The sequence below is a fragment of the Aspergillus eucalypticola genome (assembly GCF_003184535.1).
Source record: "Aspergillus eucalypticola CBS 122712 chromosome Unknown BO83scaffold_40, whole genome shotgun sequence".
NCBI lineage: Eukaryota > Fungi > Ascomycota > Eurotiomycetes > Eurotiales > Aspergillaceae > Aspergillus > Aspergillus eucalypticola.
Genome location: NW_020290314.1, coordinates 150,000 through 175,937, shown reverse-complemented (window position 1 = coordinate 175,937; position 25,938 = coordinate 150,000). Strand labels below are relative to the sequence as shown.

Sequence of the window (25,938 nt, the reverse complement as noted above, 5' to 3'; positions counted from 1 at the left end):
ACGCGCGGAGATGCTGAGGTGTCCCGATGCGGGATTACGAATTACGTACGGCGACCGCCGCGGCCAAAACTTCCTGCTTTTATCGCCGATAACCCGCGATTCCTCCTTGCAACTCTATCCCCGCACTGTCTAGCTACGAGACTCTCGCTTTTTTTTCCTTGTAGTTTTCAGGTCCCAATCATCGTGGTCTCTATGCTCGCTTCTCGAGCTGCTGCTCGTTCATGCTGCCGGTCAGCTAGAGCCCCGGCACGAGCCGCGGTAGCAGCCCGGCGCTATCATGGTCTCGCTCAGAGCAAGCTCTTCAAGGTGTCTGAGGAAGTCCGCGATGCTGTTGCTACTGGGAAGCCTGTCGTGGCTCTCGAGTCGACCATTTATACTCATGGTATGGTTTCTACCTGCTTGGTTGGTTGGGTATAGCTGACAGTTACAGGATTTCCCTATCCTGAGAGCGTTGCTCTGGCAGAGTTGCTAGAGTCGGTCGTCCGGTCCAATGGCGCTGTGCCTGCTACAATTGGAATTCTTGGTGGTGAAGCACGCGTTGGATTAAGTCCCGAGGAGCTCGTCGAGCTAGCATCAACTGCGGAGAAGAAGAATGCGCTGAAAGTGTCCCGGCGAGACCTTGGTTACATCTGTGGCTTGGTAGGTGGGAGGGTTCCTTCTCATCGATACACATCTGACAGTAGTAGGGGCTGGCTGGCAAACGCCTTCACGGGGGTACAACGGTGTCCGGTACGATGGTGCTCGCGCACTTGGCGGGGATCAAGATATTCGGCACTGGTGGACTAGGTGGTGTGCATCGTGGCGGCGAGAACTCCATGGACATCTCCGGTACGTGAAGCTATGGATATAATGAGAGTCCGGCTAACTATAGCAGCCGACCTTACTGAACTGGGACGCACGCCGGTGGCGGTTGTCAGCTCTGGGTGCAAGAGCTTCCTGGACATCCCGCGTACGCTTGAATACCTCGAGACGGAGGGCGTCTGTGTGGGAACATTTGCGGACGGTCGTCAGGGCTCCGTAGACTTTCCCGCATTCTACACCCGGGACAGCGGCCTGAAGAGTCCAAAGATCATTCAGAACGAGGCCGAGGCCGCGGCTATTGTCTGTAAGTCTTGCTGCATTTTTCTCTGACGCACATAAGATACTGATGAATACAGACGCCCAGTCGCAAATCCCCGTCTCGTCGGGCATCCTTCTCGCCAACCCTGTACCACTTGAGCACTCTATTGCAGGGAGTGATATGGTCCATATCATCGACGAAGCTCTTCGCCTCGCAGACGTCGAGGGCTACCATGGAAGTGACAACACGCCCTTTGTGCTGGCCAAGATCAAGGAACTCAGCGGCGGAAAGAGCGTGAGTGCCAACCGAGCTCTGGTAGAGGCGAACGTGAAGCGCGCGGCCAAGGTTGCCGTAGAACTCTCCAAACTGGAGCGGTCTGGGGGGTCGCTCAATGAACGGTGAGCTGCCACTCGTGCGTTCAGACTCGGGATATCCTAATTGAGATGGTGTGCGCAGACACATGCCAGCTTTCTCCGGGACCAGTAGGGCTGACCAAGCGACTGAAACAGAGCTGGAGCATGCAACTAAGACTCCACTGGAGACTGTCACGAAGGCGGATGTCCTCGTGGCCGGCTCCTTGGCCATCGATCTTTCCTGCGACTTTGCCCCGGCCGAAGCAAACACCACGACGCCAGCTTTGCAGACATCAAACCGTGCCGTCATCGGACAGAGCCTAGGGGGAGTTGGACACAATGTGGCCATTGCCGCAAGGTATCTGGACAGCTCTGTGCTATTCTGCAGCGTTGTGGGTGACGACCTAAGCGGTCAAGCTGCGCTGTCCAGTCTCCGACAGGAGGGTCTCTCCACAGCCGGCATCAAGGTGCTCCCTCCGTCCTCCGGAGCACGCACGGCCCAATACATCGCCGTCAACGACGCGAAGAAAGACCTAGTAGTAGCCATGGCGGACATGGCAATCATGGAACTACCAGAACAGGCACTAGACTTTGACCACTTCTGGGAACCGATGATGTCCCGCGCACAGCCTCAATGGGCAGTAGTCGACGGTAACTGGAACGACGAGGTCCTAAGCAAATGGGTATCCCTAGCCAAGAAGCACAAGGCACGGGTAGCATTTGAGCCCGTTTCAACAGCGAAAAGCCGTCGTCTATTCAGATCAGCCATCAAGCCGTCCGACTGCGTTCCCAATAACACTGTCAGCCTGGCTGCTCCGAACCAGTTCGAGCTAGCAGCCATGTACCAAGCCGCGCGGGAGAACGGACACCTGGACTCAGAGGCATGGTGGCGTATCATCGACGCCATGGGAATGACGGGATCAGGGTCACGCGAACGACTAGTAGCCATGACCTCGGCGACGCTGGTCGACCAGGGAATCCCACAGCAAAGCATCCAGCTGCTGCCGTTTATCCCATGCGTGCTCACCAAGCTAGGCCGGGAAGGCGTGCTTCTGACGCAGCTGCTGCGGCCGGGCGATGCGCGACTGACAAGTCCGGAGTCAGCACCGTATATCCTCTCGCGGGCGTTGACGTCGGACGGGCTGATCGGGGGAGTGTACCTGCGGCTGTTCCCCGCAGCAGCAAAGCTAGATGAAACGGACATTGTAAGCGTGAACGGAGCGGGAGATACGCTGCTGGGGGCAGTAGTGACAGGACTGGCGCGGGGAGGAGCGGTGGAGGAGGTGATTCCCCGAGCACAAGAAGCGAGCGTATTGACATTGCAGCAGGAAGGGGGAGTAAGTAGAGAGATATCCAGACTAGCTGGAAGTATATAGTGCGTTCATACTTATCCATGATCTATGAAATGGCATTAAACAGACATGCTACTACTATACATACTACGCACACCCAAAGAAACCAAAAAAAAAAAAAAAAAAAAAAAAAAAAAAAAAAAAAAAAAAAAAAAAAAAAATCCACCCTAAGAAACAACCATATCCACCCCCTCCGCCCCAACAACAGGCAATCCATCTCTACTCAAAACCCCCACCTGCACCAACACACTGGCCTGATCCCAATAAGCATGCACACGGGCGACCTTTCCCGCCGTGAAACTGGCCACCAGCACCAACGCCACCTTGACCTCCTTCCCCGTTGCAGGCAGATTCGGCAGTAACCAGGGGATAGCACGATCATGCGTGAAGGTTAGGAGAAGTTCATCGACGATGCGATCAGGCCCTGTAGTGCGGGAGAGCAGCCGGATGGATTGGTTAGAGGGGGAAGGAGTGGGAGAGAGGAAGTGGCTGTTGGTGTAGAATTTCGTTATGGTGGAAGGGGTTGTTCCTATGCCATCATCAACTTTCATTAGTATCTCGTCATGGTTACTACTATATATCACTGTGATATATTATGATGGGAGAATGGAAGGGAGGGAATGGATATACATACCACCAGCACAAGTAGGCACACACACCACGACAGGCGACTCTTCAATCGTGCATGTTTCTGTCTCTGTTCCCTTCCCAGCACCACGGGTAGTAGTATATAAATGTGAGGAAGAACTCCCACTACTATGCACACTCTCCAGCTGCACCCCCATTCCACTGCCCACCATTAACCCTACCAGTTCCGCTGCGCGGTGACTGCGCTCGTCTTCTTCGTCTCTTTCACTACCTCCACCACCACCACCACCTCCCGCTTCCCCAGAAGTAGAAGTGGAAGTGGAAGTGGAAGACAAACACCGCCAATACTCCTCCCACACGCTCTCGACATCCGGCACTCGCCATTTCGTCGCGGGCCATCCGAAACCCCGCTTTAGGGTCTCGAGGGCGCGAGACCATGCTAGGCGTGCGGAGAGCTTGTCATAGTTTGATGAAGAAGGTTCGGCGAATCTAGGGGATGACTCGGGGTAGGTGAAGACATGGCAGCGGTGGCGTTTCCGGGGATGGTTTTTGGTGCTGTTGAGGAGGGTGTCTGCGATTGAGGAGGTGGTGGTGGTGGAAGTACCGGCGAGGTGGATCTGGATACAGAGGAGAGGGACGGAGGGGGGGTAGGTTGTTGGTGTTGTTGTTGAGGATGTACTTCCTGTTGCTCCGCGAGAGGTATCTGGGAATAAAGGGTTACTGCTGTTGTTGTTGGTGGTGCTGGTGCTGGTGAGAGGTCCATCGGGGTAATATGCCACTAGGGCACAGAGTCTGGGGAAGGGGTTTGTGGCTGTTAGTGGTTGGTGGTGGGATTCGAGGAGGAGGTGGGCGGGTTTGTTGTATGCTTTATATATCATACCATCAGTTACTATTATACAGAACATAAGATAGATTAGAGGTGAATTTGGATAGAGGACCTACCAACGACGGCATATCTTTCGCCCGGCTCGAGATCATCTTCCCTCTCATGCAACAGATTCTCCAATTCCTTGCGCTCTTTATCTACATCTCCACAGCCATCTGTTGCATTTTGACACCCCCGGAAGGGGAGATACTCGACGTCGAACCCTTCAGCGCGGAAGCGCGATAGGATTCCCGCGTCGAAGTCGGGAGTATCGGAAGTCAGGTAAAGTCTGCGTGGGGGAGAGGCTTCTGCTTCGCGACGACGACTGTGTTTGTCGTTGGCTGATGGGGGAGATTGTAGTGGTGTACCATTGCTGGTGGTAGGGTTAGTGCCGGCGGAACTGCTGCGGCGACGACGGAGGTGTTGGCGGAGACGGTCCATTCTAAGTAGTATTATTCAGAGTATTCCAGTATATATTGTGGTATAGTAGATGTACTGAAGTAATATGGTCATCCATGGTGCGAAGTCCGAGCATCCCGATTTATATATATATATATATTGGTATGCTGGCTTATGCTTTGGCGGACATGCTCAGTGACGTCGACGATTCCTGGGTGTTGTTTCTCATCTCACAAGGCGACGTGGATCCATTCAGCCAGGGACGGGTTGAGTAGTATTAACTTTGTGTGTGTACACCGTAAGTTAGTTAGTAGTTGGGTTGTAAATCAGCCCGATCCATTGCATACATATATGCGTGGCAATTCTATCGCATTATCGTATCTATCGTGAGTCAGTGACGTCGATCTATATACAAGTCTCGAGTTTTCCATCCCTCGCATAGCGCCACCGCTCAATGGCGTCAACCACTGTACCACAATGCTGCTGCACATCTACTCGAAACTGGTCAACCAGCGAATCTCCTCCCTTACATTCCCCTCACAAGCCGGATCCTCAACCAAATAGCACCGATACGCCGGGCGCTGCAAGCTCCGCCTCGCGACCTCACAGTCCACCCGGATATCCTCGATCAACGCCTCCGACGAAACATAATCATATTCAGGACGAATATATCCCAGAATCAGCAAGTTGAGTGGCGTGCCATAAAAGTCGGGCATTTTGTGGAAGGTGACCTGTCCGTCGGTAGAAGTAGTGGCGGTCGGCGAGGGGGCGGAGAGGGGCGGCATGATGTGGATTTCCTGCATTGCAGACAATAGAGCATTAATTTATTGCATATTTCAAGTGGTGTAAAGAGGGGGTAGGTAAATATGGGTGGTCGGGACATACAATCGACTTGGACTCGTTCTTGTAGAAGGGATTGTATCCGATGCTCAGCACCGCCGGGCGGATGGTCTCCCCCGTTGCGAAGCGCGCTGGGTCGAGCGCCACGACGCCGTAGTAAACGCCTACAGACAATTCGGGATGCTGGGAGAGTTCATCGGCGGGGATGTTGGCTGTTGGAATGCCCAGCTGTGGTTCTTTGCGTCAGTTGGAGCTGCTGGACTTCCGGGGTGCAAGGTACCTCTTTGCTGCCCCGCCCGAAGCCTTTGATGACAGGTCCACTCATGCGGATGGGATACGGGGGCTCCGGTCCCTCGTCGGGACCGGTGACGGGGTCGCGAGGCCGATCGGGGCGCATTTTGAAAGCAGTGATGAGGGGATGGTGTTGAAACAGTAGTAGGTGGAGGAGGAGAAGAGAGGGCGAGAGAATAAGATGGAAGAGAGATCGGCGATAAGACAGGTGGGGCTATGGACTATCAAACGATGCGATTGTGGAGTTCAGGCTTCATGATGGCATCCACCAACTGGCCAATTATCTACTCCTCTTTCCGGCTTACAGAGTTGCACGCTTATTCGCAGACAGATAAAATGGTATATTCAGGATTATCTACGTTCATCCCGTTTTGCCGTAACTCCGTTCCTCTAATGGATGATATGACTCGTACTATCAGTTTAATCGTAACTATTTTACTCCATCTCAATCGTCGCCGGAGGCTTGCTGGAAATGTCGTACAGGACACGGGACACTACACCAGTTAGCAGATATTCCTGGTGTTAGAAGAAGGATGTAACATACCGCCGTGGACCTCGTTGATGATGCGGGTCGAGCACCGGCTCAGGAACTCGTTGTCGAAGGGGAATGCGCGCGCCGTCATGACTGCCATCTGTTAGTCCATCATCACCAGCAAAGTAATCAGCTCACTTACAGTCGGTCGTCTCAACAGCACGCAGGATGATGATCTCGGCGTACACACGCTTGTCACCCATGACACCCACCGCCTTGCTGGGGTCCAGGGCAGCGTAGGCCTGCGCAATCTGGTCGTACAGACCAGCCTCGCGGATCATCGAGATGAAGATGTGGTCGGCCCGGCGGGCAATCTCCACGCGCTCGGGGGTGACCTCGCCGAGAACACGGATGGCAATACCGGGACCGGGGAAGGGGTGGCGCATGACCAGCTCGTGAGCAATGCCCAGCTGGCGACCCAAGGCACGCACCTCATCCTTGAACAGCTCACGGAGCGGCTCAATGAGTCTCATGCCCTGACCGTCAATCATGCGCTCTGTGATGGATTAGCGGGTTGCCAGATATTCCAGAACCGAAATACTTACGGGGCAGACCACCGACGTTGTGGTGGGTCTTGATGGTCGCCGAGGGACCCTTAAAGGAGATACTCTCGATGACATCGGGGTACAGAGTACCCTGGAGGAACCACTTGATCTTGGCACCCTGGTGCTCGGCCTCGGCCTCGATCTTCTGAGCCTCCTCCTCAAAGACGTCAATGAAGGTGTTGCCGATGAACTTGCGCTTCTTCTCGGGCTCGGTGACGCCCTTGAGACCATCCAAGAAGCGCTTGGAGGCGTCAACGACAGTCAAGTTGATACCAAGGTGCTTGTTCAGGGTCTCCTCGACGATGTCGCACTCGTTCAGACGCATGCAACCGTTGTTGACGAGCACGGCGTGGAAGCGGTCGCCGATGGCCTCCTTCATGAGCTTGGCAGCACTGCACTTATTAGCACCACCCGAGAAATTGAATCAATGGCAATCAACTTACACAGTCGAGTCGACACCACCGCTGACAGCACCCAGAACATGGTCAGTCTCACCGACCAGCTTGCGAATGCGGGCAATCTCCTGGTCGACGAAGCGGGACATGGTCCAGTTCTGTTGAGCACCGCAAATGTCGACGGCAAAGTTCTTCAGAATGGTAGCACCGAGAGGGGTGTGGGTGACCTCGGGGTGGAACTGCACACCGTAGAGGGGCTTGGTCTGGTGGGCAATACCGGCATAAGGGGAGTTGGAGGTGGTGGCGATGGTGTGGAAGTCGGTGGGGAGCTTGACGAGCTTGTCACCGTGGCTCATCCAGACCTTGATCTGGCCCTCGAGGCCGGCGAACAGCTTGTCGACGTGGCCCTGGTCGTCGAGGCGCTTGGCGTGGAGGTCGGCGTGACCATACTCACGCTCGGTACCGGCGTCAACGTTGTCCTTGCCCAGACGGTAGGCGATTTCCTGCAGACCGTAGCAGATACCGAGGATGGGGACACCGAGGTCGAAGACGGCGGGGTCAGCGTGGGGGGCTGTAGTTGGACAGAATGAGTATGACTCCAGAAAATGGTTCCGCGGGGAGGTTTCCGCTTACCGCCGTCCTCGTAGACACTGTAGGGACCACCAGACAGGATGATACCCTTGGGCTTGAAGGGCAGATCGGCGACCTTCTGAGTGCATGGCAGCATCTCACTGTAGACATTGATCTCGCGCAGTCTCCGGGTCAGGAGATGCGTCTGGGGAGGAGGATTAGTATGTGAGTCATGGGGATGGCGGGGTAATTGATGCACTGGAAGCGGCAAAGGAAGTGTGGCATAGAGGGAGAGCGTACGTATTGAGAACCAAAGTCAAGAATGAGGATGGTGTCAAAGGTGGCATGGGGAACCTCCTGGTCGGCCATTGTGACGGTGGGCAGTCTATCAGACCAATTGATGAACTTTCGACTTGCAGCTGAACCCGACAAGAAGAAGATCTTCCATCTTTCTTTGCCGCTCGAGAATTTTTTTTCTCCCGGGCGGTGAGCACCGAATGCGGAGGTGATAAAAATAGCCAATAGAAGTGCATCTGTCAAAGGCGGTCTAATTGATAACAAGCTAGATGATTATCAGTCACGTGCTAATTACATAATATGCATAATATAACTCGGGATACAGAGCTATATATGCATGCCAGCCCTAAATACAGAACCGACGCCAACAACAAAACTGGCATTCTCCTCGACGAGTCCAACATGTGAAAACAACTCATCAGTGTATATAATGGAAATGTAGATCACTCGTATCCCCCACTCACTTTTTCAGAGATTTTACCCTCTCTCCAAATTGACTCACGACAATCTCTGAAAACTCAGAGCAACCGAAAGGACCCCACTAAGCCCGATATAAACTAAAGCTGCGGCTCCTGCATCCCAAATACGAGCAGGGCCAGAGATTACCCCCCTGAACATGGTTTAGCGGCGGGCTCTGCCGCCTATTTTAGGTAGAAGGGTCTTGTGCTTCGGGGGACAGTTCTGCGCCGAGTCTAAACGGGGAGGGCCACTACGACACTCTATTTGCTGAGAGGGATCGATTAGAGGATGAGGCTACGCTAAGAAGAACCTTCAGGGAGATGAGGGTCTCGTAAACACGGAATACAGGGTTCTTGTCGTCAGGGGTCAAAGTGTAGCTAAGTAGATTTGGTTGTGACTTTGTGAGACATAAAGTAGTACAAATTGGGGCTGTTCCTGTTTCATTCTTTCTTTTGTTGTAATCACACATACCTGCTTCCTATTCATCTATCTTTCCTCCTATCCTACAGTCTTTACTCTGATTGTACCTCTCACTGTCCCTACCGCTACCATATACAGACACATCTACACACACCATCCAACAAAAGGATAAAATAACCGCCAAAATGCAATTCACCAAATCCACTCTCCTCACTCTCCTCCCCCTCCTTCCTCTCACCACCGCTGCCGACGTCTCAACCGTCTCCCTCTTCACCTACCACCCAGCGACCACCGCAGGGGCCGACATCCCCGAATTCTCTCTCGCCAGCATCCCTCTCGGCGCCTCCATCATCAGCGCCAACCCCACAGCCACCACCATGGCCGTCTCATGCCTCAACGACGATAACTGCATCCTGCCCAGCCCCATCACCGTCACCGCCGGTCCCTCCACATACACCCTGTCCGCTGTGTACAGCACCAGCATGGAGGGTGTGCAGGAGGTGCTCACCGTCGTCGAGGACTGCAAGATCACGGGCGTGACGCAGGGCGCGTCCTGCAGTGTGAGCTATGGAGTCGAGGCGACGTACAAGGGAGTTAGCACGAGTACGGCGAGCAATACGCAGATGAGTATCGCCAGTGCGGAGATTGGGTATGAGACTGTTAGCGTTACTGGGGGTGCTGATAAGTTGAGTGGTGCGACTGCGACTGGAACTGCTAGTGGAAGCACTGAGACGGGTATGGCTGGACGGAATGCTGTCGGGGCTGGGGCTTTGGCTATTGGTGTGGCTGTTGCTGGGTTGGGAATGTTGTAGATTATGATGCTTGACTATGATTGATTAATTTATTCGCAAAGGGGTATGTTGTGGAGAATATAATGTTTGGTTACTACTTCCATCTATGCTTAGTATATGTTGCTCATCATACTCAGTTGCAACTACATGGCTAGCTACCATAGCCACTTTCAATATGTACAACGCCTCTATGTCAGCCTGGGAATCATACACAGTAGCAATATGTACCAATACAAGACCAGAATTGCTTCTAGTCATTGCCAAAACAACAAAATGGCTAGCGGTAAAATAAATCAACAATCATCCTTTTTGATATCCGGCCCGGGTATGAACATGAAACAAATATGATCATAAATCAAATGCACGGTAAGAACTATACACACATTAGCATCATCACATCACCGGTACACTGGTATACTCACATTCATCACAATCAACATCGGTATGTCGAATACATCTCGCTTCACTGTCCAGCAGTACGCACATTCGACCTTGCCGTCCTTGAACCCTAGCTGGTTCATCCCCGCCTCGCTGGCGATTCCCCCCTTGCGCAAGTGGTTGTTCCAGCGCTGGTTATCCTCTGCGGCCGCGCCGTCCATGTCCTCCTTCGTCTTGTACTTTAACAACTTGCATGTTGTCATCACACTACCGCGCGAGTCGCCAAACGCCAGCCGTGCGAAATCCTCATAGAACTGCACCACGCTGTCATCATCCAATAACTCTGCCAGGAATACTGGCTGCGGGCGCCCGGGCGCACTGTCCACTGTCGACCGAGGCGTGAAGCTGCGCGACGACGCCCCGGAGTTCGGCATTGATGAACCGCCCGTGTTGACATTGAGATTCGGCTCTTTGCCGAGCAGCACATCCTTCTTCCATCCCGTCAGGATACTGAACTCCTTGCCCACCGCGGCGATCTCGCCCGTCCGACGGCACACGATGGTTGGCGTGCCACACGCGTTGATAAAGTCCTCATATTCCCACAACGTCCGCTGGAAGCACTTCTCCATGAAGATCAGGTCGTCCCGGTTGAGCGTCTTGGTCGTCGCGATGAATGACGGCCGGATCGACGCCAGCGCCTTGGCGATCTGCAGCGTCTTCTGCGGCGAAAAACGTCTTTGAATGAATGCCGTGAGGCCGTGAAAGCGGCTGGTGTATGCGTACGGCTCCTTAACGCTGTCGTAGATGGCCGACGGGTTGCGTTGTCGTCGCCGCACGCCGACCTGTAAGTTCTGATGCTTCAAGCTCGGTGTTGTAATCATCGGTCGTTGTTGTCCATGCGGGGCTAACCCGTTCGACTTGCTTGCCACCGCACTGTGAAACGGGCTCTCCTCAAGCCCGGTCGTCATCTGCGGGCTAGTCGTCGCACCGGGACTGTTGAAACTGGCCGGTCCGCTTTCGATGGCAAATGCATGCGGCGCGTCCGCTTTGCTCATATGTCCAGGAATCGCGCTGCCTTGTCCCGACTGCGGATAAACCCCCGGCAGATGCGGTTGTCCCGGGGCCTGTCCGCTGGGCCATTCGTTGAGGAGCGGATCCCCAAACATGAACGGCTGCTGATTGCTCGGGCTTTCCCCAAAGCCTGGTGCCCCAGTAATGGGAGTTGAAGCATATTGTGCCGAGCCACTGCGCCCCATAGACCCGCGCTGTGTGGCCGAATCACTCGGTGAATCGCCCGCCCCCGTCGCCATGTGTCCCAGCATGCCAAACTCCAGCGCACCGTATCGGTTCTCAAAATTCATGCTGGAAAGGTCAAAGTTGAAGAGAGCGGGATCGCTGGGATCGAAGAAGGGACCAGCGAACGGATTTTGACCCTGGCCTGGGGGCCCGGAGACGCTCGTGGACGGTGGTTGCGGGTTGACGGAGGGGAGGCTGTTGGTTCGAGCCGTAGGAGTAGCCTTGAGGTTGAAGGTTGGCGATACCGGCGATTGCGAAGGAAACGAGCCTTGGTTGATGGTATTCTCTTGGTAGACATAGGTAGTCGACTGGGGAGTAGGATAGAAGTTTGCGCCAGCGCTCTGCTGACCGGTCGCGTTCACGGCATTGGCGCCATTCCGAGACAAAGGTAGGTTGTTGCGCATGGGATTGTTGTAGAACGTCCCGCCAATCCCCGGCATCAACGCTCCATCCGGCGCATCGTGGAGGTACTTGGCCTTCTTCCGGACCCCGTCGTGACACGCATCTTGGAGACCGCGCTTGATGCACCGCTGACACGGTCGCTCATCACCTATGCGAAACCTCAATTAGTTTGAAAGTTCAGTCAGACACACGAAATATATGCGCCGCTAAGAGCGCGCCTGTATGGGCGCTAAATGCATGTGTAATCGGAGAGAAAAAAAGGGTCGAATGCAAGCAACGCTGGAAGTAAGGTCAGTCGTACCGCAAGTCAAGTGTGCGCGCTGGCAAGCAAAACAAGCCCGTCTCGCCTTCTTCCTCCGGGGTCTCGACGGGTCTTTCGGGTTGGGCTTCTGGCCATTCGCGGAGGCACCATTTGCAGTCCCGTCGCCGTTGGCCTCGGTCTTCGGCTTGTCGGGCTGTTCTCCGGCGGCGCTAATCTCCTGACTGGCTTCCGTGCGCTCAGCCGACGGAGCTGGGGAATCTTGCTCCTTCACTTCCGCGTTCATATCGGCAGACAATCAATTGTAACCGAGGTGTATGTGTGTGCGATACGGCCGTTATCAATTCGTCCGACCGGGTGTTACTCCGCGTCGTGATTCGAGGCGATCAGCGATAGGGTGAAATGAAGCAGTTGCAGGGTGGGCGAGCGCGTGGGGTTGCCACCGTAAATTTTGAGCAAGACTGCCTTTGTCGCGTTGCGAACCAGCGCACAACAGAAGGGGATCTTGGTCGAGAGTCCGCTGATCAACCTCGCCAGGCTTTACTCTGGGAGTCGCAAGAAGATCGGTTGTTGGCCGGTCGGGCGCATAGAATCCACACGACGACGGCTAGGAATCGGTTGGCGTAGTGGTGGTAGATAGTAGGAGGGTCAGCGACCACGAAGGACCTTGCGTGTGCTCAGTCAGCAGCAGTCAGAAAGTGAGACTGACTGTTGCGATGCGCCGAAGTGGTTTCCTGTGGGTGTGGTGGAAAGTGTTCAGGAGAACAATGGTTAAGTGAAATCCCCTTTACTTTTGTTTTTCTTTAGTGTCCTCCTTGAATCCTTTCTTTTTCTTCTCTTATTTTTTCCTTTTTTCCGAATTTCTATGTCACGCGGCCGGTAGTGGCAATGGGTAGCGTCGGTGGAGCGAACGACTTGCCGGGGCTGCGGGGAAAACCTGTCGTGTCCAAAGGATCGAGATAGAGCGGATCCGATGAGCAGCGGCGCAATGCAAACGACGCTGACAAGAGGAGGGGAGATGATATATACGAAAGAGGGGGGAGGGACTAACAGGAGGGGTATGAGAAGAGGAGGGGAGAATCGAATGCAAGTGGTTAGGAAAACGCGGGGAAAGATTGGAGGAGAGGAGAGACAAGAGAGAAGGAGGAGAGAGAGGAAGAGTCACTTCCAGTAGTCAGAAAGATAGTAGAGAGTAACTAAGAGAGTGCGACCGACGGACTAATGGACAAGGCAGAAAAAATTCATGACGAGTTTGCAGGCAATTCAAGAGTTCAACACGAGCTGCGTTCTTCTTTGCATGTCTTGTCAGGTATCGTCCCGGGTGAGTCCAGTACGTTACCATACCGAGTGAGAGAGTCGCGTGTCTGTTTGTTCGCGCAATGACTGGGAGCTGACTCCCCATGCATCAAAGCTGCTGGTCAGACATATGAACCTCTATCTATACCCTATGCTATCTATCACTTCATATAAAAGAACCAGCGACAGGTCACTGCTCTGGTGGTCATACTTCCGAGGCTAGTACCCAAATTTGGAGTCCTCAAATCCAAGGCATTTCGGTACTGGAAATAACCACGGATACATACATGAGCCATGAGCTTACATGTGCTTCCACGGCCTCTCCGCATGTGACGGCACAGAAACATCCCATCGGTTTCACTTGACCCGAGTATATCTCAAGTCAAAGGAATCTATCCATCTTCCTCCTCAGAGAAGATTGGTTAGTCATAAATAAGCAGACTTACCGTAATTGATCAATTACTCTAACAAGACAAATACGAGCATCAACACAACTAACTGACAAATCCCTCAGACCCGACAAACTTGCCCTCTGCCTCCAAACAGTCTATACCCGTTGGGTACATACATACCAAAGCATCGGCGCGAGGACGATGGCGACCATTATGCACATCGGCATACCTATGTACTTGACTGGTTTCGGCCCGTGCCGATAACAAAAAAGCAATGGTCTATAAGTAATCTCGGGGACATGCAGTCAGTTTCTGATTGATGTAGATTTCCAGAAAACTCGGAGTAGAAGAGCCTAGATACTTGACAGGAATCCACTGGCCACGCGAGATTCACAACCTACTAGACTACTTAGAGACACCGAGCAACACCACCTTAACTATGTAGCTAGACAGCACGAACCATGACAGCATGTCTACTAGCCCAAGTTATCTCTCGCAATGACCAATGCAGGTCTAATTTAGTAGTACCCAAACCCACATACATCATAACTTACATATGTAGTCTATCAATTCCATCCCCTCTCGCACCTCATCGCAAGAAAAAAACATGTAGTAATGAGCATCAAACACGAAGTTGAAACCCACAAGGTCATTACAATACCGTCGTCACTACACCCCATCTACTACTAGTAATCTAGACTTCTTCAAAACCCAAACAAATCCCTCAACTATCACCCGACTCACCAATCACAACTCTTGTCCTCCAGCCTCTTCCAAATCGAAACAATCTAAAAGTCATAAAATCAAATCCTCCAATGGATTTTCATTGCGTGCTTGGAAATGAGCCATTTCTTGCCCTTTCTGTCCCGGGCGGGCCCGATTAGTGGCCCGAGATTTCCCGAGGGGTTTGTATGAAGACCCTTCGTGTGCTTCGTATTGCTTGGGTGAAAATGTGTGTGGTGTGTGGTGGCTGTGATTGAGGTTACCGAGGTTAACTGACCGACTATAATATTTGTTATCATGGGGTTGTGGCACAGAATATATACTCACCTAATTAAAATGACTTGCTGCGTTGGGTGTCATGGTTTGGGGAGGATTGCTTTGCAGGAACTATAGTGGGTGGTCGCTTCTTCTGTTGTACGGGTGAGCTGCAGCATAGTATCTTACGTAGTTGGGACGGTGTTTTGCATGCGTATAACGGTATAACCATGCTCATGGAATCATTAGTATTCATGCTTCTAATCGACTAATCACTCTATAACATTATGGTCTACCTTGAAATAACCCTCATGCTTTGTCCGCTGTCGCCATGTCTATCCGTCCACTAAAAATCCCGCGTATGCATATCCACCAATCCGAAAGTTGCTGTCTATTACTGACCGACTTTTGAGAGTGCGCCTAGGAAGAGCTCGAAGCGTGTTAAAAAATGAGAAGACTGCGCTGCGTCATATCGCATCCTAATTTGGAAAAGGAACCCGCAGCTACTTTGAGCTCCTGCCCGTCCCTTAGGTGGGTATCTACCGTGCAGCAAATCGGCTCTTCTGCCGAATCCGATTCCCGTAGCGGAAAAAGATATACCTGCCCGTCAAATTATGTCAGTGAGAATGGCCACCTATACACCATAAACGACTACCAACTGGATGGGGAGGTGAATAGCCTAAAGCGTGCCGTTGTGACTGCAGCAGTGCAATAACAACACGCCCACCAGTGCAAAGAGGAATGAATGGGTTTGGAAAGGACACAAATTATGCACTTACGGAAACGGTGCCATGACAAGTGTCAGAAAAGCAAGTAGCGAGGTTGCCCAGTGATAACCCAGGTTGTTGTACACTAAACCCAGCAGTTAGCATGTGGCGGTCAAGGTGTGCTGTGTCATTGGGCGAAAGCATCCACAGTTATATATAGACCAGTGTGAATAGTAAAAGTGAGTAGTGTTCAGTGAACGTCACAGTCCACCTCGGTGGCAGTGACACGACGAATACCATAAATCACAAAAAGAGAACTCACTCTGTATGCCGAAAAGTGGAAACACTCCACCAAATATGGAGCGGGCAAAGCTGTTTGCCGCTAAAGCGCTGGCTGCATAGGTTGGATACGCATCAACCAAGAATGTGAAGATCCCCGAGTACACAAGAATCGTCCTAGACGATGAGAGATCATTGTAAGTGACAAGAACACTCAAGACACGAAATTACCTACCCAGCTCCGAATAACGCACTTCCAATGAGAGGGGCGATCCAGTGTACTTGAGGGTAAATAGTCCAGGCAAAGATGAACAGCCCGATGGTAACAAGTGGACCCCCAGCGATAGCTGTATACTGACCGTTAGAGCAGGCTAGTCAGGCTGCGGACAGGATGACATATGACATACCTGGCGGAAGCCGCCACTCTGGTTGGAAATCATCAGACCTTCCCACAGCTTCTTGGTGTTTCAATTCCAGGCGTGTGTAGTTGCGACGCCAGAAAGGGTCTGAGAATATGGCAAAGAGCATCCCGACGAACAGGCCTAGGAAGCAAAGACCACGCTGCCATAGCTCAAAGCCATATACGCTCTCGAATACCAACTGAAACGCACCGAAGAAAAGATAGAGTATGCCCAGCAGGATGGCGGAGAAGATGCACAGGTTTAGGCACATCGGCTCTAGTGTCAAAAGCAACAACGGCCTATAGATCGACCGCAAGACGGTCTGCGCAACCGAACGATTCAGCATCTCTATAGGCGCTATCCATCTATCGTCACCGGTGTCCTTGCGGAGCTGCTGTGCCTTGCGTCTCAGAAGCCTATAAAATAAATCAGAGGACTTTAATATTTCCGTAAGTCTATGCAGGCCCTTACACTGGATGGTAAGTCTCCGGGACGAAAAAGCCGATAAGGACTAATAAAACCCCGGTCCAGATGAGAAGCACATAGAAAGTCCATCTCCTGTCGAGTACAGGTAGTCAGCCTTATCCAAGTTTGCAATATCAGGAAGCTTACCAAGTTGTGAACTGGTTGATAAACCCGCCAACCCTGCAGAGATCTGTCAGCACATATCAAACGGTATAAGTGTTGTCGATGACCTACAATGGGCCAACTTCAGGACCGATGAAGGGAGAACTCGTGTAGAGCATCATCGGTGCGCTTAATTCATGCCGGGCAAACAGGTCACCCACCGTGCCACCCGCTACACTGAGAAATGCGCTTCCAGCAATACCATTGAGAAAGCGGCATACAATCATCGTCTGGATGTTTTTGGCCACGGCACATGGTATCAGCCATACGAGGAAGAGTGTGAACGAGCAAATGTAGATTCGTCTTCGACCATAGAACTGTCAAAGATCAGCTTGTTAGCAATCACCGTGGGCGTGGGGCTTGTTTCATGTACGAACCTCCGAAAGAGGCCCTAACAACAGTGGCCCGATAGCTTGCACTCATGTTAGTATATCGCGTTCCAAAAGGTCTGATAGTATAGCTCTAACGCACCAAGACCCCAGATAAAGAAGGATAAACCCAAGGTCGCTATCTCCCGAGAACAACCAAATTCTTCCATGATCTGGTCATAGGTAACAGTGTACATCGAGGAAGTGCAAGTCCTACAGCCATCAATCAGCACCAAACCAATTGCAGTAGCTTCAGGATCTGACCTACACGCATAGGGAACCTGCTGAGCATATGATCACAATAAGCCAGCGTCTGACCGTGTTAAAGTTTCTTGGGTTCAAGGGGTCATTGTCATCCCAACTGACAACGAAGCCTTCTGAGGCATCAGAAGCTTCCTCATCTTTGTTGCTCAGGACCCTCTCCGCGACAGCTTCTTCATCGGCAACCTGAATGCTATAGCCGTCGTTCAGGCTCCAGTTGCGTTCGAGGGGGTGTGATGAAGCAGAGTGGCGTCTGCGCAGCCGCTCTTCATAAGAGGAATTTCGGGCAGTGATGGGAGCGAACATGCCATCAACATTGTCTTCCAGCTTCTCTCCTTCTGAATCACCTCAATCAGCTTGCTCTGCACATGAGAAATGATCACTTGTGAACACACCGGTGCTTTCTTGCGAGCTTTCCGCCCGCTCAGTTGCAGAAGACATCACTGTCAACAGGACTGGGATGTCAGTTAAGTGCTTCTTCTCCTGTTATCAAATCATGGGGAAGTGAGTGGTCACAATCTTTTTGAGATAGTGAGGATCACCAATGCCGACCGGGGAATTTCACCTGAGACCAGCCGATCTGCAGCGGAGATTTAACCCGTTCACCAGTTACAGAGATTGGCACAAAGCTTGTTAAAGCTTGGCTGTGACAAGAAGAATATAAGAAGGAAAAGAGACCAGACTAGCCCAAAACACCACACTGGAGTGTACTTACGCGTTGTTTGGAAGGCAACGAAAAGAAGGTCTCAGGCAGTCTTTATATTGTACGATCTCGGCAGCCAATTCAACGGCGGGGACCAGTGCATATGACACGGGGCGGCGATTAGTAGTATGAAGCGTTCTAGAGCCACGGTAGGAGGCTGAGTGGGTTAGAAGGATGACGAGAGAGAGGGAAAGTCGGTCGAGCTAAGGGTGGTTAGCTCAAGTGTTGCTGATTGCTTGGGGGGAAGTTACTAGTAAGTAAGTAGTAGTAGTCTCGCCTCTCGGCCTCGGGAGAGAGCCGAGTGAGCTCCAACTGAGGGAAGAACACCCCGAGCTGCGAGCTACTACTTACTCTTACTACTCTCGGATGCTGGTCCGTTAACCGTCAGTCAACCGTTGAGTATCAGAGAGTATGCATTGAGATGTCAGTGTTATAGAAATGGAGGAGGGACCACCGCAGGTGAGAGATTCCGCAATGATGACTACTGAGATACAGTACTACTTAGTTATCTACTATCTACCTATCTATATTCCCCCCACCCCCAACCCGGGTCCGTCTTGTGTTTCTCTGCAGCGTTTGCGGAAGCTTTCCCCACGTAGAGCCGCCACCCGAAAGTCATCCATGCATCCGATTACTGTACACTACTAACCGTGTAGTACTTACTACTTTATAACTGGATTTGATAGTATCGATCTGACCTAGGTTGAAAATAAATCTGAGGGTTACGCCCCATGCGCATCGCTGGGCTGGTGTATTCGAGTTCTTCTATTACACTACGCTACCTAGGGTCCAATCATCATGTTTCGCCCAACGACCAACAGGGCATCATTCCCAGCCCTCCAGCAGAATCATAACAGCCACCTTTTCAGTCCCGGAAGAAAAGAGTCAAGTCCAACAAATGAAGAAAAGAAGTAGAAGAGTGTTAAGAGAAAGTTGAAGCCAGACCCCTTAAACTCCAAAGAATTCACACAGGATTATCGCCCCATACAAAAGCCAAGAGATTCCCGGGGCAAGCCTGCCCACACGAAAACAAAATCAAAATTTCAAAGAGAACGCAACTGTACATGAACACGACGCCGGAGTCATAAGGTCCTTTAGGCGGTGGCCTCAACGGGCTGCTGCTCTGCCTCTCCGCTGGCCCCCTCCTCAGCCCACGAGCCCCAGAGGGCTCGCTTGCCACGGATCTTCAGAGGTCCACCCACAGTCTCCGGTCGTTGTTCAACTTGTACGGCGTCCTTGGTGGCCAGCACGAGGACCTCGAAGAACATCTTGGTAGCGTCCGCCTTGGATGCCTTCTTCTCCGGCAGCAGATCCTGGAACTTCACGCTCTTCTTCTGCTCGGCTGCAGATTCACCCAGGCGTTCCCGGAGGATGTGGACGGCGTGCTTCGTTCCAATCGACACGGGACCACTGTCGGCAACGACCGTGTCGTCGACATCCTCCAATGGTTGGTTCATTCCTTCGTCATCACTCAGGCGCAGAGCCTGGTCCTCCTCATCACCGGGGAACTCGATTTCGGAGCGTTGAAGCAGGGTAGAGTCAAGACCAACTCCCTCATCGACCGGCACAATGGCCTCTTCTTCGCCAAGCTCCAGGGCCGGCGCAGTGGCCGCATCCACATCCATGTCGGCAATACCACTGTCGCGCTTCCGCTTCAGCTCACCCGCCTTCCGGATGGTATCGAAAGAAAGCAAGTCACGTAATTCCGGAGCCCAGCCACGTCCCCGGCCCGCACCAAGCACATTTGAAACAAAATCGCCGTTCTTCTGCATGTTCATCAGAGTCAGAAGCACCGGGTCCCGAGGCAGCCACGAGGAGGGCTTCATGATTTCCTCGCGCGTCAAGTACTGTTCCCTGACATCCTTAACCTTTTGGTCGGTTTCCTTGTCCAGTGGCATGAGAATGACCTTGCGGCGCTTTGACGGTTGCTGTTGCTGATCATGCTTGGCGGTGACTGCGTCATCTTCTTCAACTTCGACATTCTCGTCTAATTGGAAGGCTTGAGACATTTCGAGGTGGTCTAGCTCCTCGTTCGCCAATTCGGTCAGGAGACTCTCGCGCTCGATTTCATCATCGTTGAGGGCAGGCTCATCATGATCATCGCCGAGGTCCATGGCGTCATCCGTCTGCAGAAGGTTATGGGGTAGAGCGTCGTCACCCAGATCCATCTTATCCAGGGGAGCATCATCTTCGCCAAGGTCCAGTTGCAAGTTGTCGACATCGTTGAATTTGCCCCCATCGCTGAAGAGATCTTCCTCCACGGGGCGGGGAGCCGGGGCATCTCGACCCACTTCCATACTGAAGTCGTGGCCGAGTGGTGTTTCATCTTCGCCCAAATCCAAGTCGACCAGGGTGTGGTCCTCGAGGCGCGCAGGTTCTTGCGAAGCGGAGCGTCGCAAGCCAGTATCCGGGAGCAGCTGACTACCAAAATCCATCGAAGAACCAGGATGCTTACCCTCAGGTTCGAGGTTGAGGGTTTGCGGCAACAGGAGGGAGGAGTCCAAATTCATGAACAGGTCGGATTCGGTCAGCACATCGGGCAAGGTGATACCACCAGGGGCAACGACCGTAGTGGTCAAGTCATTGTTGTTCGTCAAACGGAAGGCCTAAGGAAGAGTTGTCAGCGACAGAGGGGTCGGAATATGCCAGAAGGGTGTAAAGGAGCACCGACCATTTTAATCTTCATCAGGGCCTCATTGCAGTCATCCAGCAGATAGCGCGCTTTGCGGCTGTAGATGCGAACCACGCCCAGAAGCAGTTGACCACTCAATCGCAAAGCCATGGGGGCTTGACCTTGGTCTACGATCGCACTGACACTACTTTCAATGTCGGATTGTAAGATGTGCGACTTGGAAAGCTTGCGCTCCAGGTTGGCCGACAACCAGACGCGGGCCAGTGGCCCGGTCTTTGACAACAGGGTCTCCGAGTAGAACATAGTGGCGGGGGGGAGAAGGGGAGATAAATCAATCCAAGAACCAAGTGTCGCAAGAATAAGATCCAAGAAGACAAGAGATAGTGCAGTAAGAAGAATACCCCACCCAGAGCGGTGGCTGTTGGTGGTGGTGGTGGAAGTCCCGGGCAACCAAAACGCCTGGGGACGCGCGCCGTATCCAGAAAACAAAAAGGATCAGCGACGGGTGCTCGGCCCCCTACGGGCAGTGAGCGAGGGAGGAGTCCACAGTATGGTTCCCGTTCAGTCCGACGACGGGTAGCTTGGGTGATGAATAAAGGATCGCGCAAGATGCGATCGTGAAGAGACAAACACGCCCTACAACGGATGGTTGGAGGGGAAACAAGAAAGAAGCCAAAAAGGGATTGGCGATAGTGGGATGCGAAAATGGGGAGTTGACAGGGAAGGAGAGAAAAAGAGAGGGGGCTGGGGTTGGGGGAGAGATTGTAAGGTTCGAAGTCGCAAAAGGTGGGAGGGAAACAAGAAGTGGGAACTTTTGGGAAGGGAAAGAGTAGAAGAGAAGGAAAGGCGCGTCGACCGGCCAGCAACAGTTGATTGACTGCCAGGTTACTCAGGCTGGGAGGAAGGGAGTGGTAAGGTAGGTTATGTTGCCCAGCCTCCTCTTCTTCTGCCCGTCTCTGATTGGTGCGTATTGATGTGGCTGGGGTCACGTGTAGCAGTCTAGCTTATGTCATTCATAGATCACCTGAGTTGTGCTGACTCATTATGGGTATCATGCTCATTCCACTAGTCCCGATATGGACATCTCGGAACAACATGTCATCCGATAAGGCTAGGCCGCATCGGGCAAGGCATCATCAGCCGCACCGCCCAAGGATGAAGCCGTCAATAGAAAGAAGAAAAAGAAATCCAAGGAGAAACTCAATGCATGAAGGAGAAGGACTTGATTGAAGATTACCTGCTCCGGGTCATGATCAGGGTTTCTCAATAAGTCAAGGTTTCTTTGTGTTCTTATCGACAAAACATCTGAAACTACTTGACCGGGTGGGTTCTGTTCTCTCCTCTCTGTCTACTCTGCCCCGAAGTCTGGCCCAGTCCTCCTCTCTCTCCCTTCCCTGGTCGCCGTGTCCACTTAGCGACCTTTCCCCCCATCTGGGCTAACCAATTGACGATTATTGATGCAGTTACGGCCAACTCGCGTCAAACCACCAGGAGAGACTGTGGCTTTGCCCATTCGCCGGCCTTGTCGATTTTTCCCCCAGAGCGATTACTCTCACATCTCATTTCCTCCTCCCCCTGAAAATAAGAACACCTCGCTCTCTTTGATTTTAATTATTCTTTCCTTACTGTTCCCGACGGGATGCTAGCAATTGGTGTCTGATAAATCTGGGCCTAATTTCCGTTTCGACAAAGCATGAGAGATGTCAAGGTCCGCAACGCCCGCGCTCCCTTTCCATAATGCCCAGATCCCCGATTCGAGACCGAGGTCGACAACCCCGGCGGACGTGCGCTCCAGTACTTCCCCTTCTGTAAGTGGCTTGCCTGTCTGTCTTTTGGTCCTCTCCGTGTGTCCAACTACTTGTCTCTTGCAATCTGTCCCCTCTGCCGTCTACCTTCCGTCGGCGCGGCTAACTGGGGCGCCTTGCGCGGATAGACGTCGACCTCGACATATTCGCTCTTAGATCCTCAAGAGACCGCAGAGCGCTTACAGACCTCCCTCGTCCATGGCCTCAATCCCGCCGAGGCCGAGGTGCGCCTGGCACAAGAGGGCCCCAACGAACTCCCGCACGAAGAACCGGAGCCCATATGGCTCCGCTTTCTCAAGCAGTTTAAGGAGACGTTGATCCTCCTCCTTTTAGCCTCCGCTGCGATCTCCTTTTTCATGGGAAACTACGATGATGCAGTCAGCATTACCCTCGCCGTCACAATTGTGGTCACCGTCGGATTCGTTCAGGAATATCGGTCGGAAAAGTCTCTGGAAGCACTGAGTCGTCTGGTGCCGCACCATGCGCATCTGATTCGCGATGTTCCCTTGAATGGCCCTCTAGTGGCCGGCACCATCCCGCCGGCTCCTGGTGCGGAGATGGAGTTGCAGGAGCTGCGAAGCAAGAGCCCGTCCATCTCCACTGCCGTCAAGGCCTCGACTACCGTGCCCGCTACGGAACTCGTGCCAGGTGACCTGGTCCTCTTCACCGTCGGAGACCGCATTCCGGCAGACATCAGGATCACTGCCGCCACGGATCTCTCCATCGATGAGTCCAACTTGACAGGCGAAAACGAACCGGTTGTCAAGTACCCCGATGCCATCCGCAGCCCGAAGCACCTTCCTTCGCACTCCCCTAAGATTGTGAGCCCGCCTCGATCGCCATTCTACGACGCCCCGGCCAGTGGCGCCGTGGGAGCCGACATCCGCTTGAATGAACAACACAACATCGCTTTCATGGGTACGCTGGTTCGGTCGGGATACGGACAGGGAATCGTGATTGGAACCGGTGCGAAGACGGAGTTTGGAAGCATTTCCGCCTCCCTCCAGGAAATTGAAAGCCCGCGGACGCCTCTCCAGCTGTCAATGGACCGTTTGGGCCAGGAGTTGAGTTACATATCGTTTGGTGTCATCGGACTGATTGTTCTCATTGGCTTGATCCAGGGTCGCAAGCTCCTCGAGATGTTCACCATTGGTGTTTCGCTCGCGGTGGCTGCGATTCCAGAAGGCCTCCCTATTATCGTTACCGTGACGCTGGCTCTGGGAGTGCTGCGCATGGCCAAGCGAGGAGCTATCATGCGCCGGCTGCCGAGTGTCGAAACGCTGGGCTCCGTAAACGTCGTTTGCAGTGACAAGACCGGTACTCTGACTCTGAACCACATGACAGTTACCAAAATGTGGCACTTTGACTGCCCCGAGCCTTTTGAGGTCCATAATGATATTTCCTCCTTGACCCCCGGGCCTGCAGCGCGGACCGTTCTACGAATCGGCAACATTGCCAACAATGCCAGACTATCTCGCGTGCATGCCAACTCTCCGGCTAGCGCCTCTTCTGCCGCGGTCTTGTCCTCCACGGACGACAGGGCTTCTGGAAGTATCCGTAGCAGATGGGTTGGCCAGCCTACTGACGTGGCTATCTTGGACTTGCTGGATACATTCGGCGAGGACGATGTGCGTGAGCGTATCAGCGCCCGTGTCGCGGAAACTCCGTTCAGTTCTGAGCGCAAATGGATGGGTGTGATCATTGGCAACGGTACCTCCGGTGACAATGTGGCCTATATCAAGGGAGCCCTCGAGCAGGTATTGACCCGGTGCGATACTTACTTGACCAAGGATGGCCGTGAGGTTATCCTGGATGAACCACGGCGCCAGTCGATAAGGCACGCAGCTGAGCACATGGCGGCAGAGGGCTTGCGGGTCTTGGCTTTTGCCAGTGGAGCAGTTAGGGATACTTCGAGAGGAAGAGCGTTTGGCAGTAGATCGGGTACGCCCGTGTCCAAGTCCAGCCAGAGTGATGACGATGACCGGTACAATGGACTAGTCTTTGCAGGCTTGGTGGGCATGAACGACCCTCCGCGCAAGGACGTTCACAAGTCCATCCGGCGTCTCATGGCTGGAGGAGTGCGGGTCATCATGATCACGGGAGATGCGGAGACGACCGCTGTTGCCATCGCGAAGAAACTAGGAATGCCGGTCAGTGACGCTCCCGGATCACGGCCCGTCATGAATGGGCATGAGATCGATCGGATGAGCACACAGGAGCTCGCGCAGGCCATATCCTCGACCTCGGTCTTTGCGCGCACCAGCCCGGACCATAAAATGAAGATTGTGCGTGCTTTGCAATCTCGCGGCGATGTAGTGGCTATGACCGGCGATGGCGTGAACGACGCCCCGGCACTCAAGAAGGCGGACATTGGTATATCGATGGGCAAGCTGGGCACTGATGTTGCCAAGGAGGCAGCGGATATGATCTTGACAGACGACGACTTTTCGACCATCTTGCGTGCCATCGAGCAGGGCAAGGGCATCTTCTACAATATCCAGAATTTCATTACCTTTCAGCTCAGTACCAGTGTTGCGGCACTGAGTCTTGTGTTGCTGAGCACCACCTTGGGCTTCAAGAATCCGTTGAACGCCATGCAAATCCTGTGGATCAGTGAGTTTATCTTCCCTAACATGCTTGAAACACTGCTGATTTCGACTCTTAGATATTCTCATGGATGGTCCCCCGGCACAGTCACTGGGCGTGGAACCCGTTGACCCGTCCATCATGAATCGGCCACCCCGACCCCGGAATGCCCGTGTACTCACGAGGCCACTCGTCCAGCGGGTGCTCACCTCCGCGATGATGATCATGCTCGGCACTCTGGCCATCTACATTCACGAAATGGGCGATGCCGATGACAGCGCCAACCCCGGCGTACACTCCCGCGTGGTGACAGCCCACGACACCACGATGACCTTTACATGCTTTGTGCTGTTTGACATGTTCAACGCATTGACCTGCCGCAGTGAGGGCAAGTCGGTGCTCCGTGGCGAAATTTCTCTCTTCGGAAACAAGATGTTCAACTACGCCGTTCTGGGCTCGCTCGCAGGACAGGCGTGTGTGATTTACCTTCCCTTCTTGCAGCGCATCTTCCAGACGGAACCTTTGGGCTTTGGACATTTGTTCCGGCTGGTGTGTATTTCGAGTACCGTATTTTGGGTCGATGAGGCCCGCAAGTATTATATGGCGTTGAAACGACGGGGCACGGTGGGGGTAGGATACAGTGTCAATGTTTAATAGATTAGGTTATAGGTTATATGTATAGATGTTTCCGTTATACTTTGATGTCAGTATTGACAATCTACTTGGGCGGTAAATTAAACCAGTGTGTAAATTGGGAAGCTAGTCGGTATCCGTAGCATAAAAAAAAAACTTTGAGGGTGAGGGGGAAAAA

The 25,938-nt window shown here is 53.0% G+C and overlaps 8 protein-coding genes across 8 annotated transcripts; 3 read left to right on the top strand and 5 right to left on the bottom strand.

Annotated features, from left to right (window-relative positions):
- Positions 1–120: 120 nt before the first annotated feature.
- BO83DRAFT_383022 (pseudouridine-5'-phosphate glycosidase/carbohydrate kinase family protein) lies at positions 121–2,830 on the top strand. Its single transcript, XM_025532362.1, has 6 exons — positions 121–382; positions 431–639; positions 687–828; positions 875–1,105; positions 1,158–1,458; positions 1,517–2,830. The coding sequence occupies exons 1-6, from the start codon at positions 193–195 to the stop codon at positions 2,787–2,789; spliced, it is 2,346 nt and encodes a 781-aa protein (XP_025382757.1). The 5' UTR covers positions 121–192; the 3' UTR covers positions 2,790–2,830.
- Positions 2,831–2,932: 102 nt separating this feature from the next.
- BO83DRAFT_348801 (dienelactone hydrolase) lies at positions 2,933–5,860 on the bottom strand (the record flags this gene model as incomplete). The annotated part of the gene is made up of 6 exons (XM_025528850.1): positions 5,738–5,860; positions 5,503–5,685; positions 5,113–5,414; positions 4,296–4,660; positions 3,400–4,218; positions 2,933–3,294 (listed from the first exon to the last, which is right to left on the bottom strand). The coding sequence occupies exons 1-6, from the start codon at positions 5,852–5,854 to the stop codon at positions 2,933–2,935; spliced, it is 2,148 nt and encodes a 715-aa protein (XP_025382756.1). The 5' UTR covers positions 5,855–5,860.
- A 214-nt stretch (positions 5,861–6,074) lies between these two features.
- Positions 6,075–8,210, bottom strand: gua1 (GMP synthase (glutamine-hydrolyzing)). The gene is made up of 7 exons (XM_025532361.1): positions 8,091–8,210; positions 7,854–7,995; positions 7,269–7,791; positions 6,826–7,217; positions 6,423–6,776; positions 6,293–6,373; positions 6,075–6,242 (listed from the first exon to the last, which is right to left on the bottom strand). Exons 1-7 carry the CDS (start codon positions 8,157–8,159, stop codon positions 6,184–6,186), a joined length of 1,620 nt encoding a protein of 539 aa, XP_025382755.1. The 5' UTR covers positions 8,160–8,210; the 3' UTR covers positions 6,075–6,183.
- A 771-nt stretch (positions 8,211–8,981) lies between these two features.
- Positions 8,982–9,947, top strand: BO83DRAFT_383019 (uncharacterized protein). The gene has a single exon (XM_025532360.1). It carries the CDS (start codon positions 9,152–9,154, stop codon positions 9,776–9,778), a length of 627 nt encoding a protein of 208 aa, XP_025382754.1. The 5' UTR covers positions 8,982–9,151; the 3' UTR covers positions 9,779–9,947.
- Positions 9,948–10,155: 208 nt separating this feature from the next.
- BO83DRAFT_325205 (Zn(II)2Cys6 transcription factor domain-containing protein) lies at positions 10,156–12,378 on the bottom strand (the record flags this gene model as incomplete). The annotated part of the gene is made up of 2 exons (XM_025527999.1): positions 10,156–11,981; positions 12,135–12,378. 2 exons carry the CDS (start codon positions 12,376–12,378, stop codon positions 10,156–10,158), a joined length of 2,070 nt encoding a protein of 689 aa, XP_025382753.1.
- Positions 12,379–15,533: 3,155 nt separating this feature from the next.
- BO83DRAFT_325168 (MFS transporter) lies at positions 15,534–17,842 on the bottom strand (the record flags this gene model as incomplete). The annotated part of the gene is made up of 11 exons (XM_025527998.1): positions 15,534–15,610; positions 15,788–15,921; positions 15,980–16,091; positions 16,152–16,561; positions 16,617–16,703; positions 16,758–16,790; positions 16,845–17,089; positions 17,150–17,184; positions 17,244–17,353; positions 17,409–17,739; positions 17,797–17,842. 11 exons carry the CDS (start codon positions 17,840–17,842, stop codon positions 15,534–15,536), a joined length of 1,620 nt encoding a protein of 539 aa, XP_025382752.1.
- Positions 17,843–19,198: 1,356 nt separating this feature from the next.
- On the bottom strand, positions 19,199–21,039 carry BO83DRAFT_403514 (kleisin alpha; the record flags this gene model as incomplete). Its single annotated transcript, XM_025533627.1, has 2 exons — positions 19,199–20,710; positions 20,776–21,039. 2 exons carry the CDS (start codon positions 21,037–21,039, stop codon positions 19,199–19,201), a joined length of 1,776 nt encoding a protein of 591 aa, XP_025382751.1.
- Positions 21,040–22,209: 1,170 nt separating this feature from the next.
- pmr1 (Ca(2+)/Mn(2+)-transporting P-type ATPase PMR1) lies at positions 22,210–25,789 on the top strand. The gene is made up of 3 exons (XM_025529952.1): positions 22,210–22,544; positions 22,670–25,154; positions 25,207–25,789. The coding sequence occupies exons 1-3, from the start codon at positions 22,437–22,439 to the stop codon at positions 25,779–25,781; spliced, it is 3,168 nt and encodes a 1,055-aa protein (XP_025382750.1). The 5' UTR covers positions 22,210–22,436; the 3' UTR covers positions 25,782–25,789.
- The last annotated feature ends 149 nt before the right edge of the window (positions 25,790–25,938 follow it).